Raw genomic sequence first — 17,526 nt, 5'->3', positions numbered from 1 at the left:
ATACTATATACAGGGTCAGTTAATACCATACTATATACAGGGTCAGTTCAGTACCATACTATATACAGGGTCAGGTTAATACCATACTATATACAGGGTCAGGTTAATACCATACTATATACAGGGTCAGTTAATACCATACTATATACAGGGTCAGGTTAATACCATACTATATACAGGGTCAGTTAATACCATACTATATACAGGGTCAGGTTAATACCATACTATATACAGAGTAAGTTAGTACCATACTATATACAGGGTCAGGTTAATACCATACTATATACAGGGTCAGGTTAATACCATACTATATACAGGGTCAGTTAATACCATACTATATACAGGGTCAGTTCAGTACCATACTATATACAGGGTCAGGTTCATACCATACTATATACAGGGTCAGTTAATACCATACTATATACAGGGTCAGTTCAATACCATACTATATACAGGGTCAGGTTAATACCATACTATATACAGGGTCAGTTAATACCATACTATATACAGGGTCAGTTAATACCATACTATATACAGGGTCAGTTAATACCATACTATATACAGGGTCAGTTAATACCATACTATATACAGGGTCAGGTTAATACCATACTATATACAGGGTCAGTTAATACCATACTATATACAGGGTCAGTTAATACCATACTATATACAGGGTCAGGTTAATACCATACTATATACAGGGTCAGGTTAATACCATACTATATACAGGGTCAGGTTAATACCATACTATATACAGGGTCAGTTAATACCATACTATATACAGGGTCAGTTCAGTACCATACTATATACAGGGTCAGGTTCATACCATACTATATACAGGGTCAGTTCAATACCATACTATATACAGGGTCAGTTAATACCATACTATATACAGGGTCAGTTAATACCATACTATATACAGGGTCAGTTCAGTACCATACTATATACAGGGTCAGGTTAATACCATACTATATACAGGGTCAGGTTAATACCATACTATATACAGGGTCAGTTAACACCATACTATATACAGGGTCAGTTAATACCATACTATATACAGGGTCAGTTAATACCATACTATATACAGGGTCAGTTAATACCATACTATATACAGGGTCAGTTAATACCATACTATTTACAGGGTCAGGTTAATACCATACTATATACAGGGTCAGGTTAATACCATACTATATACAGGGTCAGTTAATACCATACTATATACAGGGCCAGTTAATACCATACTATATACAGGGTCAGGTTAATACCATACTATATACAGGGTCAGTTAATACCAGACTATATACAGGGTCAGTTAATACCATACTATATACAGGGTCAGTTAATACCATACTATATACAGGGTCAGGTAAAGTAACTGTACTTTATTAATGTTTCAATGGAACTAACAATTTTTTTGTTGTTGTTGATATAATTAAAAATCAATGTCCTCCAAATCAAGGTTTCACAATTAATGGTACCCTTAAAGATTATTGTAAATAACATCTACCAAAGTAAAATTACAAATTAAATTCCACTTATTTAAGTTTATCTCAGTCTTAAGGAACTATATTCAGCCATTACATCACTTCCTGTTTCACTAGGGTATAAAAATGAGGTAACACACATGCAATATCCCTTTGTCATCCAACACCATGAAGAAAAGAAAAGAACTGGAAGCTCAAAAGGGACAGATGGTCGTAGACCTTCATAAATCTGGTAATGGCTACAAGAAGATCCACAAACGATTGAATACACCACTGAGCACTGTCAGGGCAATTACTAAAACATTCAAAAGATATGGAACAGTTGAAAACCTCACGGGTAGAGGACGCAAATGCATTTTGACCCCCAGGATAGGGAGGAGGATGGTGAGAGAAGCAACAAAATCCCCAAGAATCACTGTGAAAGAATTGCAGGCCTTGGTGGAGTCTTGGGGTCACCAGGGTTCAAAAAGCCCCATCAGACGCCACCTCCACATCCACAGGCTCTTTGGGAAGAGTTGCCAGAAGAAAGCCCTTTCTGACCCCAAGACACAGACACAAGCGCTTGGAGTTTGCCAAACGTCATTTAAATTATGACTGGAAGAAGGTGCGCTGGTCAGATGAGACCAAAATTGAAAGTTTTGGTCAGATACAGCATGGTGCGTGGTTTGCGTCGAAAAAGAGATGCCTACAAGGAGAGGCACCTCATACCCACGGTGAAATATGGAGGAGGGGTCAGTGATGTTTTGGGGCTGTTTTAATTCCAGAGGTCCAGGGGGCACTGTTTAACCTGTTAGTGGTAGATATATCTACAGGTTACTGGAGTGGTAGATATGTCTACAGGTTACTGGAGTGGTAGATATATCTACAGGTTACTGGAGTGGTAGATATGTCTACAGGTTACTGGAGTGGTAGATATATCTACAGGTTACTGGAGTGGTAGATATGTCTACAGGTTACTGGAGTGGTAGATATGTCTACAGGTTACTGGAGTGGTAGATATGTCTACAGGTTACTGGAGTGGTAGATATGTCTACAGGTTACTGGAGTGGTAGATATGTCTACAGGTTACTGGAGTGGTAGATATGTCTACAGGTTACTGGAGTGGTAGATATGTCTACAGGTTACTGGAGTGGTAGATATGTCTACAGGTTACTGGAGTGGTAGATATGTCTACAGGTTACTGGAGTGGTAGATATATCTACAGGTTACTGGAGTGGTAGATATGTCTACAGGTTACTAGAGTGGTAGATATATCTACAGGTTACTGGAGTGGTAGATATGTCTACAGGTTACTAGAGTGGTAGATATGTCTACAGGTTACTGGAGTGGTAGATATGTCTACAGGTTACTGGAGTGGTAGATATATCTACAGGTTACTAGAGTGGTAGATATGTCTACAGGTTACTGGAGTGGTAGATATGTCTACAGGTTACTGGAGTGGTAGATATGTCTACAGGTTACTGGAGTGGTAGATATGTCTACAGGTTACTAGAGTGGTAGATATGTCTACAGGTTACTGGAGTGGTAGATATGTCTACAGGTTACTGGAGTGGTAGATATATCTACAGGTTACTGGAGTGGTAGATATACAGTGGGGAGAACAAGTATTTGATACACTGCCGATTTTGAAGGTTTTCCTACTTACAAAGCATGTAGAGGTCTGTAATTTTTATCATAGGTACACTTCAACTGTGAGAGACGGAATTTAAAACAAAAATCCAGAAAATCACATTGTATGATTTTTAAGTAATTCATTCGCATTTTATTGCATGACATAAGTATTTGATCACCTACCAACCAGTAAGAATTCCGGCTCTCACAGACCTGTTAGTTTTTCTTTAAGAAGCCCTCCTGTTCTCCACTCATTACCTGTATTAATTGCACCTGTTTGAACTCGTTACCTGTATAAAATACACCTGTCCACCCACTCAATCAAACAGACTCCAACCTCTCCACAATGGCCAAGACCAGAGAGCTGTGTAAGGACATCAGGGATAAAATTGTAGACCTGCACAAGGCTGGGATGGGCTACAGGACAATAGGTAAGCAGCTTGGTGAGAAGGCAACAACTGTTGGCGCAATTATTAGAAAATGGAAGAAGTTCAAGATGACGGTCAATCACCCTCGGTCTGGGGCTCCATGCAAGATCTCACCTCGTGGGGCATCAATGATCATGAGGAAGGTGAGGGATCAGCCCAGAACTACACGGCAGGACCTGGTTAATGACCTGAAGAGAGCTGGGACCACAGTCTCAAAGAAAACCATTAGTAACACACTACGCCGTCATGGATTAAAATCCTGCAGCGCACGCAAGGTCCCCCTGCTCAAGCCAGCTCATGTCCAGGCCCGTCTGAAGTTTGCCAATGACCATCTGGATGATCCAGAGGAGGAATGGGAGAAGGTCATGTGGTCTGATGAGACAAAAATAGAGCTTTTTGGTCTAAACTCCACTCGCCGTGTTTGGAGGAAGAAGAAGGATTAGTACAACCCCAAGAACACCATCCTAACCGTGAAGCTTGGAGGTGGAAACATCATTCTTTGGGGATGCTTTTCTGCAAAGGGGACAGGATGACTGCACCGTATTGAGGGGAGGATGGATGGGGCCATGCATCGCGAGATCTTGGCCAACAACCTCCTTCCCTCAGTAAGAGCATTGAAGATAGGTCGTGGCTGGGTCTTCCAGCATGACAACGACCCGAAACACACAGCCAGGGCAACTAAGGAGTGGCTCCGTAAGAAGCATCTCAAGGTCCTGGAGTGGCCTAGCCAGTCTCCAGACCTGAACCCAATAGAAAATCTTTGGAGGGAGCTGAAAGTCCGTATTGCCCAGCGACAGCCCCGAAACCTGAAGGATCTGGAGAAGGTCTGTATGGAGGAGTGGGCCAAAATCCCTGCTGCAGTGTGTGCAAACCTGGTCAATAACTACAGGAAACGTATGATCTTTGTAATTGCAAACAAAGGTTTCTGTACCAAATATTAAGTTCTGCTTTTCTGATGTATCAAATACTTATGTCATGCAATAAAATGCAAATTAATTACTTAAAAATCATACAATGTGATTTTCTGGATTTTTGTTTTAGATTCCGTCTCTCACAGTTGAAGTGTACCTATGATAAAAATTACAGACCTCTACATGCTTTGTAAGTTGGAAAACCTGCAAAATCGGCAGTGTATCAAATACTTGTTCTCCCCACTGTATCTACCCTGCATCTCTCTCCTCCAGCAGCCCTAATACCAGCAGCATTACCACCCTGCATCTCCCTCCAGCAGCCCTAATACCAGCAGCATACCACCCTGCATATCTCTCCCTCCAACAGCCCTAATACCAGCAGCATGACCACCCTGCATCTCTCTCCCTCCAGCAGCATACCACCCTGCATCTCTCTCCCTCCAGCAGCATGACCACCCTGCATCTCTCTCCCTCCAGCAGCATACCACCCTGCATCTCTCTCCCTCAAGCAGCCCTAATACCAGCAGCATACCACCCTGCATATCTCTCCCTCCAGCAGCCCTAATACCAGCAGCATACCACCCTGCATCTCTCTCCCCCAGCAGCCCTAATACCAGCAGCATTACCACCCTGCATCTCTCTCCCTCCAGCAGCCCTAATACCAGCAGCATTACCACCCTGCATCTCTCTCCCTCCAGCAGCCCTAATACCAGCAGCATACCACCCTGCATCTCTCTCCCTCCAGCAGCCCTAATACCAGCAGATTACCACCCTGCATCTCTCTCCCTCCAGCAGCCCTAATACCAGCAGCATACCACCCTGCATCTCTCTCCCTCCAGCAGCCCTAATACCAGCAGCATTACCACCCTGCATGTCTCTCCCTCCAGCAGCCCTAATACCAGCAGCATTACCACCCTGCATCTCTCCCTCCAGCAGCCCTAATACCAGCAGCATACCACCCTGCATGTCTCTCCCTCCAGCAGCCCTAATACCAGCAGATTACCACCCTGCATCTCTCTCCCTCCAGCAGCCCTAATACCAGCAGCATACCACCCTGCATCTCTCTCCCTCCAGCAGCCCTAATACCAGCAGATTACCACCCTGCATCTCTCTCCCTCCAGCAGCCCTAATACCAGCAGATTACCACCCTGCATCTCTCTCCCTCCAGCAGCCCTAATACCAGCAGCATACCACCCTGCATCCCTCTCCCTACAGCAGCCCTAATACCAGCAGCATACCACCCTGCATCTCTCTCCTCCAGCAGCCCTAATACCAGCAGCATTACCACCCTGCATCTCTCTCTCCCCCAGCAGCCCTAATACCAGCAGCATACCACCCTGCATCTCTCTCCTCCAGCAGCATACCACCCTGCATCTCTCTCCCCCAGCAGCCCTAATACCAGCAGCATTACCACCCTGCATCCCACTGCTGGCTTCTGAAGCTCAGCAGGGTTGGTCCTGGTCAGTACCTGGATGGGAGACCAGATGCTGCTGGAAGTGGTGTTGGAGGGCCAGTAGGAAGCACCCTTGTCTTTGGGCAACAACAAAAAATAGCCCAGTGCCCCATGGCAGTGATTGGGGACATTGCCTTGTGTAGGGTGCAGTCTTTCGGATGGGACGTTAAACGGGTGTCCTGACTCTCTGTGGTCATTAAAGATCCCACGGCACTTATCGTAAGAGTAGAGGTGTTAACCCCGGTGTCCTGGCTAAATTACCAGTCTGACCCTCATACCATCATGGTCACCTAATCCTCCCCAGCTTCCAATTGGCTCATTCATCCCCCCCCTCCTCCTCACCCCTGTAACTATTCCACCAGGCTGGTGCTGTAAATGACAATGTGTTGTCAGTCAACTGACCTGGTAAAAATACGGGTGAAAAGAAGACAAAGACAGACAGACCACTTCACATTTCCTATTTATTCAAGTCGAGACACACAGACTTATTGCACTAGTTACATATATGTCAAACACTCTGGCATGGGGCAGAACGAACCCTCGATAGGTGAGGAATATGGTTTTGTGCGTTTATACAGTTTACAGGGTTTTGTACATTCTTATTTATACACACACACACACACTGCATTTCAGAACAACCAAGTAAAACAAAATAATTTACAAGCTTCAAAATCAGTCGGTCGGGAACTCTTCAACCCCAGGGGTTTATTCAGTAAGGTGAAACGTTCTCAATGTTGCAGACAGAAATGTAACAAATAGAGCAGACATTATATTCTTCTATGATTGAAAGACAAATCATACATGTTCTATAAAACACATTTCTATCAGAATGTTGTGTAAATGTTGCGCCCGACTGACCCACTGCATCATGTGGATGGATAACGATTTTCTGTGCTGCGTTCCATTGGCTAACCAACATTTCCTGTGCTGCGTTCCATTGGCTAACCAACATTTCCTGTGCTGCGTTCCATTGGCTAACCAACATTTCCTGTGCTGCGTTCCATTGGCTAACCAACATTTCCCGTGCTGCGTTCCATTGGCTAACCAACATTTCCTGTGCTGTCTACTGTCTTCTGGGTAGTGTTACAGTGTAGCCTATCAGAACTCTGGTGTGTCTATGTGCTCCTTAGTCTAAGAAGAGGGAAGTCTATTGGCTCAGTGTTTAGCTACAAGGTCTAAGGATCTCCACCATGATCCAAGGCCCACAGCTGTACTGTTCTGCTCTCCACTTCTTTATTCACCTCACAGGCCTCTGGCTAGGGAAGAGATGGGCTGTGAGGGAGGGGGAGAGATGGGCTGTGAGAGAGGGAGGGGGGGGGAGAGATGGGCTGTGAGAGAGGGAGGGGGGGAGAGATGGGCTGTGAGGGAGGGAGGGGGCTTGGGCTGTGTGAGAGAGGGAGGGGAGGGAGGCGAAGAAGAGATGGGCTGTGAGAGAGGGAGGGAGGGAAGAGATGGGCTGTGAGGGAGGGGAGGGAGGGCGGAAGAGATGGGCTGTGAGAGAGGGAGGGGAGGGAGAGATGGGCTGTAAGGGAGGGAGAGATGGGCTGTGAGGGAGGGAGGGGGGGGGGAGAGATGGGCTGTGAGAGAGGGAGGGGGGGCTTGGGCTGTGTGAGAGAGAGGGGAGGGAGGCGAAGAAGAGATGGGCTGTGAGAGAGGGAGGGGGGAAGAGATGGGCTGTGAGAGAGAGGGGAGGGAGGGGGGAAGAGATGGGCTGTGAGGGAGGGGAGGGGGGGGGGAAGAGATGGGCTGTGAGGGAGGGAGGGGGGGGAGAGATGGGCTGTGAGGGAGGGAGAGATGGGCTGTGAGGGAGGGAGGGGGGGGGAGAGATGGGCTGTGAGGGAGGGAGGGGGGGCTTGGGCTGTGTGAGAGAGGGGAGGGAGGCGAAGAAGAGATGGGCTGTGAGAGAGGGAGGGGGGAAGAGATGGGCTGTGAGAGAGGGAGGGGGGAAGAGATGGGCTGTGAGAGAGAGGGGAGGGAGGGGGAAGAGATGGGCTGTGAGGGAGGGAGGGGGGAAGAGATGGGCTGTGAGGGAGGGAGGGGGGAAGAGATGGGCTGTGAGAGAGGGAGGGGGGGAAGAGATGGGCTGTGAGGGAGAGAGGGAGGGGGGAGAGATGGGCTGTGAGGGAGAGAGGGAGGGGGGGAAGAGATGGGCTGTGAGGGAGGGAGGAGATGGGCTGTGAGGGAGGGAGGGAGGGGGGGGAAGAGATGGGCTGTGAGAGAGGGAGGGAGGGAAGAGATGGGCTGTGAGAGAGGGAGGGGTGAAGAGATGGGCTGTGAGGGAGGGAGGCGGGAAGAGATGGGCTGTGAGGGAGGGAGGGGGAAGAGATGGGCTGTGAGGGAGGGAGGGAGGGGGGGGGAAGAGATGGGCTGTGAGAGAGAGGGGGGGGTGTGTGGCGCTTCCCTCTCCACAGCAGGAAGCCCTCTCAGATGTTGACGCCCTCTCCACAACAGGAAGCCCTCTCAGATGTTGACGCCCTCTCCACAACAGGAAGCCCTCTCAGATGTTAAAGCTCTCTCCACAGCCACAGGTGCCCTTGATGTTGGGGTTGTTGAATACAAACTCACTGGACAGATTGGACTCCACGAAGTCCATCTCGGTCCCCAGCAGAGTGAGCTGGGCCTTCTTCTCTATAAATACACGGACACCTGGAGGACCAACAAACCACTCAGTATTATACACCTGTAGGACCAACCAACCACTCAGTATTATACACCTGTAGGACCAACCAACCACTCAGTATTATACACCTGTAGGACCAACCAACCACTCAGTATTATACACCTGTAGGACCAACCAACCACTCAGTATTATACACCTGTAGGACCAACCAACCACTCAGTATTATACACCTGTAGGACCAACCAACCACTCAGTATTATACACCTGTAGGACCAACCAACCACTCAGTATTATACACCTGAAGGACCAACCAACCACTCAGTATTATACACCTGCAGGACCAACCAACCACTCAGTATTATACACCTGCAGGACCAACCAACCACTCAGTATTATACACCTGCAGGACCAACCAACCACTCAGTATTATACACCTGTAGGACCAACCAACCACTCAGTATTATACACCTGTAGGACCAACCAACCACTCAGTATTATACACCTGTAGGACCAACCAACCACTCAGTATTATACACCTGCAGGACCAACCAACCACTCAGTATTATACACCTGCAGGACCAACCAACCACTCAGTATTATACACCTGCAGGACCAACCAACCACTCAGTATTATACACCTGTAGGACCAACCAACCACTCAGTATTATACACCTGCAGGACCAACCAACCACTCAGTATTATACACCTGTAGGACCAACCAACCACTCAGTATTATACACCTGCAGGACCAACCAACCACTCAGTATTATACACCTGCAGGACCAACCAACCACTCAGTATTACACACCTGCAGGACCAACCAACCACTCAGTATTACACACCTGCAGGACCAACCAACCACTCAGTATTATACACCTGTAGGACCAACCAACCACTCAGTATTATACACCTGCAGGACCAACCAACCACTCAGTATTATACACCTGCAGGACCAACCAACCACTCAGTATTACACACCTGCAGGACCAACCAACCACTCAGTATTACACACCTGTAGGACCAACCAACCACTCAGTATTATACACCTGCAGGACCAACCAACCACTCAGTATTATACACCTGCAGGACCAACCAACCACTCAGTATTATACACCTGCAGGACCAACCAACCACTCAGTATTATACACCTGCAGGACCAACCAACCACTCAGTATTATACACCTGTAGGACCAACCAACCACTCAGTATTATACACCTGTAGGACCAACCAACCACTCAGTATTACACACCTGTAGGACCAACCAACCACTCAGTATTACACACCTGTAGGACCAACCAACCACTCAGTATTACACACCTGTAGGACCAACCAACCCCTCAGTATTATACACCATCCAACCACACCCCTCAGTATTATACACCATCCAACCCCACCCCTCAGTATTATACACCATCCAACCCCACCCCTCAGTATTATACACCATCCAACCCCACCACTCAGTATTATACACCATCCAACCCCACCACTCAGTATTATACACCATCCAACCCCACCCCTCAGTATTATACACCTGTAGGACCATCCAACCCCACCCCTCAGTATTATACACCATCCAACCCCACCCCTCAGTATTATACACCATCCAACCCCACCCCTCAGTATTATACACCATCCAACCCCACCCCTCAGTATTATACACCATCCAACCCCACCCCTCAGTATTATACACCATCCAACCCCACCCCTCAGTATTATACACCATCCAACCCCACCCCTCAGTATTATACACCAACCAACCCCACCACTCAGTATTATACACCATCCAACCCCACCACTCAGTATTATACACCATCCAACCCCACCACTCAGTATTATACACCATCCAACCCCACCACTCAGTATTATACACCATCCAACCCCACCACTCAGTATTATACACCATCCAACCCCACCCCTCAGTATTATACACCATCCAACCCCACCCCTCAGTATTATACACCATCCAACCCCACCCCTCAGTATTATACACCATCCAACCCCACCCCTCAGTATTATACACCATCCAACCCCACCCCTCAGTATTATACACCATCCAACCCCACCCCTCAGTATTATACACCATCCAACCCCACCACTCAGTATTATACACCATCCAACCCCACCCCTCAGTATTATACACCATCCAACCCCACCCCTCAGTATTATACACCATCCAACCCCACCCCTCAGTATTATACACCATCCAACCCCACCACTCAGTATTATACACCATCCAACCCCACCACTCAGTATTATACACCATCCAACCCCACCACTCAGTATTATACACCATCCAACCCCACCCCTCAGTATTATACACCATCCAACCCCACCCCTCAGTATTATACACCATCCAACCCCACCCCTCAGTATTATACACCATCCAACCCCACCACTCAGTATTATACACCATCCAACCCCACCACTCAGTATTATACACCATCCAACCCCACCACTCAGTATTATACACCATCCAACCCCACCACTCAGTATTATACACCATCCAACCCCACCCCTCAGTATTATACACCATCCAACCCCACCACTCAGTATTATACACCATCCAACCCCACCCCTCAGTATTATACACCATCCAACCCCACCACTCAGTATTATACACCATCCAACCCCACCACTCAGTATTATACACCATCCAACCCCACCCCTCAGTATTACACACCAACCAACCAACCCCACCCCTCAGTATTATACACCAACCAACCCCACCACTCAGTATTATACACCAACCAACCCCACCACTCAGTATTATACACCATCCAACCCCACCACTCAGTATTATACACCATCCAACCCCACCACTCAGTATTATACACCATCCAACCCCACCACTCAGTATTATACACCATCCAACCCCACCACTCAGTATTATACACCATCCAACCCCACCCCTCAGTATTATACACCATCCAACCCCACCCCTCAGTATTATACACCATCCAACCCCACCACTCAGTATTATACACACACTATCACTTAACACACACACACATATATATACAGTGGGGAGAACAAGTATTTGATACACTGCCGATTTTGAAGGTTTTCCTACTTACAAAGCATGTAGAGGTCTGTAATTTTTATCATAGGTACACTTCAACTGTGAGAGACGGAATCTAAAACAAAAATCCAGAAAATCACATTGTATGATTTTTAAGTAATTAATTTGCATTTTATTGCATGACATAAGTATTTGATCACCTACCAACCAGTAAGAATTCCGGCTCTCACAGACCTGTTAGTTTTTCTTTAAGAAGCCCTCCTGTTCTCCACTCATTACCTGTATTAACTGCACCTGTTTGAACTCGTTACCTGTATAAAAGACACCTGTCCACACACTCAATCAAACAGACTCCAACCTCTCCACAATGGCCAAGACCAGAGAGCTGTGTAAGGACATCAGGGATAAATTGTAGACCTGTACAAGGCTGGGATGGGCTACAGGACAATAGCCAAGCAGCTTGGTGAGAAGGCAACAACTGTTGGCACAATTATTAGAAAATGGAAGAAGTTCAAGATGACGGTCAATCACCCTCGGTCTGGGGCTCCATGCAAGATCTCACCTCGTGGGGCATCAATGATCATGAGGAATGTGAGGGATCAGCCCAGAACTACACGGCAGGACCTGGTCAATGACCTGAAGAGAGCTGGGACCACAGTCTCAAAGAAAACCATTAGTAACACACTACGCCGTCATGGATTAAAATCCTGCAGCGCACGCAAGGTCCCCCTGCTCAAGCCAGCGCATGTCCAGGCCCGTCTGAAGTTTGCCAATGACCATCTGGATGATCCAGAGGAGGAATGGGAGAAGGTCATGTGGTCTGATGAGACAAAAATAGAGCTTTTTGCTCTAAACTCCACTCGCCGTGTTTGGAGGAATAGAAGGATGAGTACAACCCCAAGAACACCATCCCAACCGTGAAGCATGGAGGTGGAAACATCATTCTTTGGGGATGCTTTTCTGCAAAGGGGACAGGACGACTGCACCGTATTGAGGGGAGGATGGATGGGGCCATGTATCGCGAGATCTTGACCAACAACCTCCTTCCCTCAGTAAGAGCATTGAAGATGGGTCGTGGCTGGGTCTTCCAGCATGACAACGACCTGAAACACACAGCCAGGGCAACTAAGGAGTGGCTCCGTAAGAAGCATCTCAAGGTCCTGGAGTGGCCTAGCCAGTCTCCAGACCTGAACCCAATAGAAAATCTTTGGAGGGAGCCGAAAGTCCGTATTGCCCAGCGACAGCCCCGAAACCTGAAGGATCTGGAGAAGGTCTGTATGGAGGAGTGGGCCAAAATCCCTGCTGCAGTGTGTGCAAACCTGGTCAAGAACTACAGGAAACGTATGATCTCTGTAATTGCAAACTAAGGTTTCTGTACCAAATATTCAGTTCTGCTTTTCTGATGTATCAAATACTTATGTCATGCAATAAAATGCAAATTAATTACTTAAAAATCATACAATGTGATTTTCTGGATTTTTGTTTTAGATTCCGTCTCTCACAGTTGAAGTGTACCTATGATAAAAATTACAGACCTCTACATGCTTTGTAAGTAGGAAAACCTGCAAAATTGTCAGTGTATCAAATACTTGTTCTCCCCACTGTATATATATATATTGTTCTCCCCCCTGCATATGGAGTGATTTCAGAGCCAACAGAAATTGTATTTGAATTCCATAATTTTGGTTTTAAGAATTAATTAGAATTAGGGTTTCAACAGCAATGCTGGTTATATTTGTTGTGGTTCATTATCATTAGGGACTGGTGAAACCCTCTTGTATTGGTTCATTATCATTAGGGACTGGTGAAACCCTCCTGTATTGGTTCATTATCATTAGGGACTGGTGAAACCCTCTTGTATTGGTTCATTATCATTAGGGACTGGTGAAACCCTCCTGTATTGGTTCATTATCATTAGGGACTGGTGAAACCCTCTTGTATTGGTTCATTATCATTAGGGACTGGTGAAACCCTCTTGTATTGGTTCATTATCATTAGGGACTGGTGAAACCCTCCTGTATCGGTTCATTATCATTAGGGACTGGTGAAACCCTCCTGTATTGGTTCATTATCATTAGGGACTGGTGAAACCCTCCTGTATTGGTTCATTATCATTAGGGACTGGTGAAACCCTCCTGTATTGGTTCATTATCATTAGGGACTGGTGAAACCCTCCTGTATTGGTTCATTATCATTAGGGACTGGTGAAACCCTCTTGTATTGGTTCATTATCATTAGGGACTGGTGAAACCCTCTTGTATTGGTTCATTATCATTAGGGACTGGTGAAACCCTCCTGTATTGGTTCATTATCATTAGGGACTGGTGAAACCCTCTTGTATTGGTTCATTATCATTAGGGACTGGTGAAACCCTCTTGTATTGGTTCATTATCATTAGGGACTGGTGAAACCCTCCTGTATTGGTTCATTATCATTAGGGACTGGTGAAACCCTCCTGTATTGGTTCATTATCATTAGGGACTGGTGAAAGCCTCTTGTATTGGTTCATTATCATTAGGGACTGGTGAAACCCTCTTGTATTGGTTCATTATCATTAGGGACTGGTGAAACCCTCTTGTATTGGTTCATTATCATTAGGGACTGGTGAAACCCTCCTGTATTGGTTCATTATCATTAGGGACTGGTGAAACTCTCCTGTATTGGTTCATTATCATTAGGGACTGGTGAAACCCTCTTGTATTGGTTCATTATCATTAGGGACTGGTGAAACCCTCCTGTAATGGTTCATTATCATTAGGGACTGGTGAAACCCTCCTGTATTTGTTCATTATCATTAGGGACTGGTGAAACCCTCTTGTATTGGTTCATTATCATTAGGGACTGGTGAAACCCTCCTGTATTTGTTCATTATCATTAGGACTTCAGCAGTGTAGGGACTGGAAACCTATTCTAATTGTTAGGGTTATTTTGGAGAGCAACAGCTCTGAAATGGCACGTCCAACAGAGACCAAACTTACACGTAGTGCAACTCGGCCAAACGGTGGCGCTACAAACGTGATAAATCTGCCATTTTGAAAATAGTGTCAATTCTTCCAACATTTTTAAACAGCATCTCCTCAGACACGGCTAAATATATATATTTTTTTTTAGAAACTTGGTGTACAGGATCTATACACAAAGATCTTTAAATGCATTATAAATTAAATTGATATCTTAAACGTAATGGCTGGTGTGAGCCAATGAAGTTGAGTGAGTTTGGGCCTGACGTCACGTCACTCTTGGAGGGAATAGAGCCCCTTGCTGGCCATGCCATCACAATACTCTACCATGTTTGCGCCGGTCCACTACCCGCATGGATTCAAAAGTATAACATTGGATTGAATACCAAAGATGAAGTCAAGACCAGAACTATTTAGACCCAGACCAAGGACCAGTGCTTCCAGTCCACAACCAGACCAAGGACCAGTGCTTCCAGTCCTCAACCAGACCAAGGACCAGTTTAAATGGGGGAAAATAAGATCCAATTTAATTTGAATTAATCATGCAAAAATATTGAATAAATGTTTTATTGTCACTGAAATCCCTCCATATACATATCATGTTTTGAAAAAAACATTTCAACATTACATTGGGGAGACGTTGATGGTAAAGTTACACAATTCAACGACAGACAATCTATTACATACATCATTCAGAGGAAAACATTTCAGTGACGTTAAGGAACACGATGATAACGTTGCTCACCGTCCTGCAGCACTTCCTCATCAGCCGGATCCTTCTGCTTGGTGAAGTCCAGAGTGTAGGTCATACCGTTACAGCCCCGCGTCCTCACACCCACCCTAAGGCCAATCTGGAACACAACCACCATTATACCACTACCCATAACCCCTCACACCCACCCTCAGACCAATCGGGAACACAACACAACCACCATTATACCACTACCCATAACCCCTCACACCCACCCTCAGACCAATCTGGAACACAACCACCATTATACCACTACCCATAACCCCTCACACCCACCCTCAGGCCAATCTGGAACACAACCACCATTATACCACTACCCATAACCCCTCACACCCACCCTCAGACCAATCTGGAACACAACCACCATTATACCACTACCCATAACCCCTCACACCCACCCTCAGACCAATCTGGAACACAACCACCATTATACCGCTACCCATAACCCCTCAGGTCTCAGTGGGATAGAGGAGGGTTATATATTATCTCAGTGGGATAGAGGAGGGTTATATATTATCTCAGTGGGATAGAGGAGGGTTATATATCATCTCAGTGGGATAGAGGAGGGTTATATATCATCTCAGTGGGATAGAGGAGGGTTATATTATTATCTCAGTGGGATAGAGGAGGGTTATATATTATCTCAGTGGGATAGAGGAGGGTTATATATTATCTCAGTGGGATAGAGGAGGGTTATATATCATCTCAGTGGGATAGAGGAGGGTTATATATCATCTCAGTGGGATAGAGGAGGGTTATATTATTATCTCAGTGGGATAGAGGAGGGTTATATATCATCTCAGTGGGATAGAGGAGGGTTATATATTATCTCAGTGGGATAGAGGAGGGTTATATATTATCTCAGTGGGATAGAGGAGGGTTATATATTATCTCAGTGGGATAGAGGAGGGTTATATATTATCTCAGTGGGATAGAGGAGGGTTATATATTATCTCAGTGGGATAGAGGAGGGTTATATATTATCTCAGTGGGATAGAGGAGGGTTATATATTATCTCAGTGGGATAGAGGAGGGTTATATATTATCTCAGTGGGATAGAGGAGGGTTATATATCATCTCAATGGGATAGAGGAGGGTTATATATCATCTCAGTGGGATAGAGGAGGGTTATATATTATCTCAGTGGGATAGAGGAGGGTTACATATTATCTCAGTGGGATAGAGGAGGGTTATATATTATCTCAGTGGGATAGAGGAGGGTTATATATTATCTCAGTGGGATAGAGGAGGGTTATATATCATCTCAATGGGATAGAGGAGGGTTATATATCATCTCAGTGGGATAGAGGAGGGTTATATATTATCTCAGTGGGATAGAGGAGGGTTACATATTATCTCAGTGGGATAGAGGAGGGTTACATATTATCTCAGTGGGATAGAGGAGGGTTACATATTATCTCAGTGGGATAGAGGAGGGTTATATATCATCTCAGTGGGATAGAGGAGGGTTATATCCTCTCAGTGGGATAGAGGAGGGTTATATATTATCCTCTCAGTGGGATAGAGGAGGGTTATATATTATCCTCTCAGTGGGATAGAGGAGGGTTATATATTATCCTCTCAGTGGGATAGAGGAGGGTTATATATTATCCTCTCAGTGGGATAGAGGAGGGTTATATATTATCCTCTCAGTGGGATAGAGGAGGGTTATATATTATCCTCTCAGTGGGATAGAGGAGGGTTATATATTATTATCTCAGTGGGATAGAGGAGGGTTATATATTATTATCTCAGTGGGATAGAGGAGGGTTATATATTATTATCTCAGTGGGATAGAGGAGGGTTATATATTATCCTCTCAGTGGGATAGAGGAGGGTTATATATTATCCTCTCAGTGGGATAGAGGAGGGTTATATATTATCCTCTCAGTGGGATAGAGGAGGGTTATATATTATCCTCTCAGTGGGATAGAGGAGGGTTATATATTATCCTCTCAGTGGGATAGAGGAGGGTTATATATTATCTCAGTGGGATAGAGGAGGGTTATATATTATCTCAGTGGGATAGAGGAGGGTTATATATTATCCTCTCAGTGGGATAGAGGAGGGTTATATACAGTGGGGAGAACAAGTATTTGATACACTGCCGATTTTGCAGGTTTTCCTACTTACAAAGCATTTAGAGGTCTGTAATTTTTATCATAGGTACACTTCAACTGTGAGAGACGGAATCTAAAACAAAAATCCAGAAAATCACATTGTATGATTTTTAAGTAATTAATTTGCATTTTATTGCATGACATAAGTATTTGATCACCTACCAACCA

At 45.5% G+C, this 17,526-nt stretch overlaps 2 protein-coding genes across 2 annotated transcripts in view; both read right to left on the bottom strand.

Annotated features, from left to right (window-relative positions):
• Positions 1 to 15,338, bottom strand: part of LOC139577356 (G-protein coupled receptor 54-like) — a 30,970-nt gene extending 15,632 nt beyond the window's left edge. Inside the window, exon 1 of the mRNA XM_071404413.1 lies at positions 15,233 to 15,338. The gene's annotated coding sequence lies outside the window, so the exon portion shown is untranslated. The remainder of the gene's footprint in view (positions 1 to 15,232) is intronic.
• The window catches only part of LOC139577357 (iron-sulfur cluster assembly 1 homolog, mitochondrial-like), a 19,390-nt gene continuing 10,102 nt past the window's right edge, over positions 8,239 to 17,526 (bottom strand). The window contains exons 3-4 of the mRNA XM_071404414.1: positions 15,233 to 15,338; positions 8,239 to 8,533 (exon numbers count right to left, since the gene is read on the bottom strand). Of these exons, the coding sequence (XP_071260515.1) occupies positions 8,385 to 8,533; positions 15,233 to 15,338 (255 nt within the window). The 3' untranslated portion in view covers positions 8,239 to 8,384. The remainder of the gene's footprint in view (positions 8,534 to 15,232; positions 15,339 to 17,526) is intronic.

Source organism: Salvelinus alpinus, chromosome 5, assembly GCF_045679555.1.
Source record: "Salvelinus alpinus chromosome 5, SLU_Salpinus.1, whole genome shotgun sequence".
Classification (NCBI taxonomy): domain Eukaryota; kingdom Metazoa; phylum Chordata; class Actinopteri; order Salmoniformes; family Salmonidae; genus Salvelinus; species Salvelinus alpinus.
This window is presented reverse-complemented; position numbering and strand designations above follow the sequence as displayed.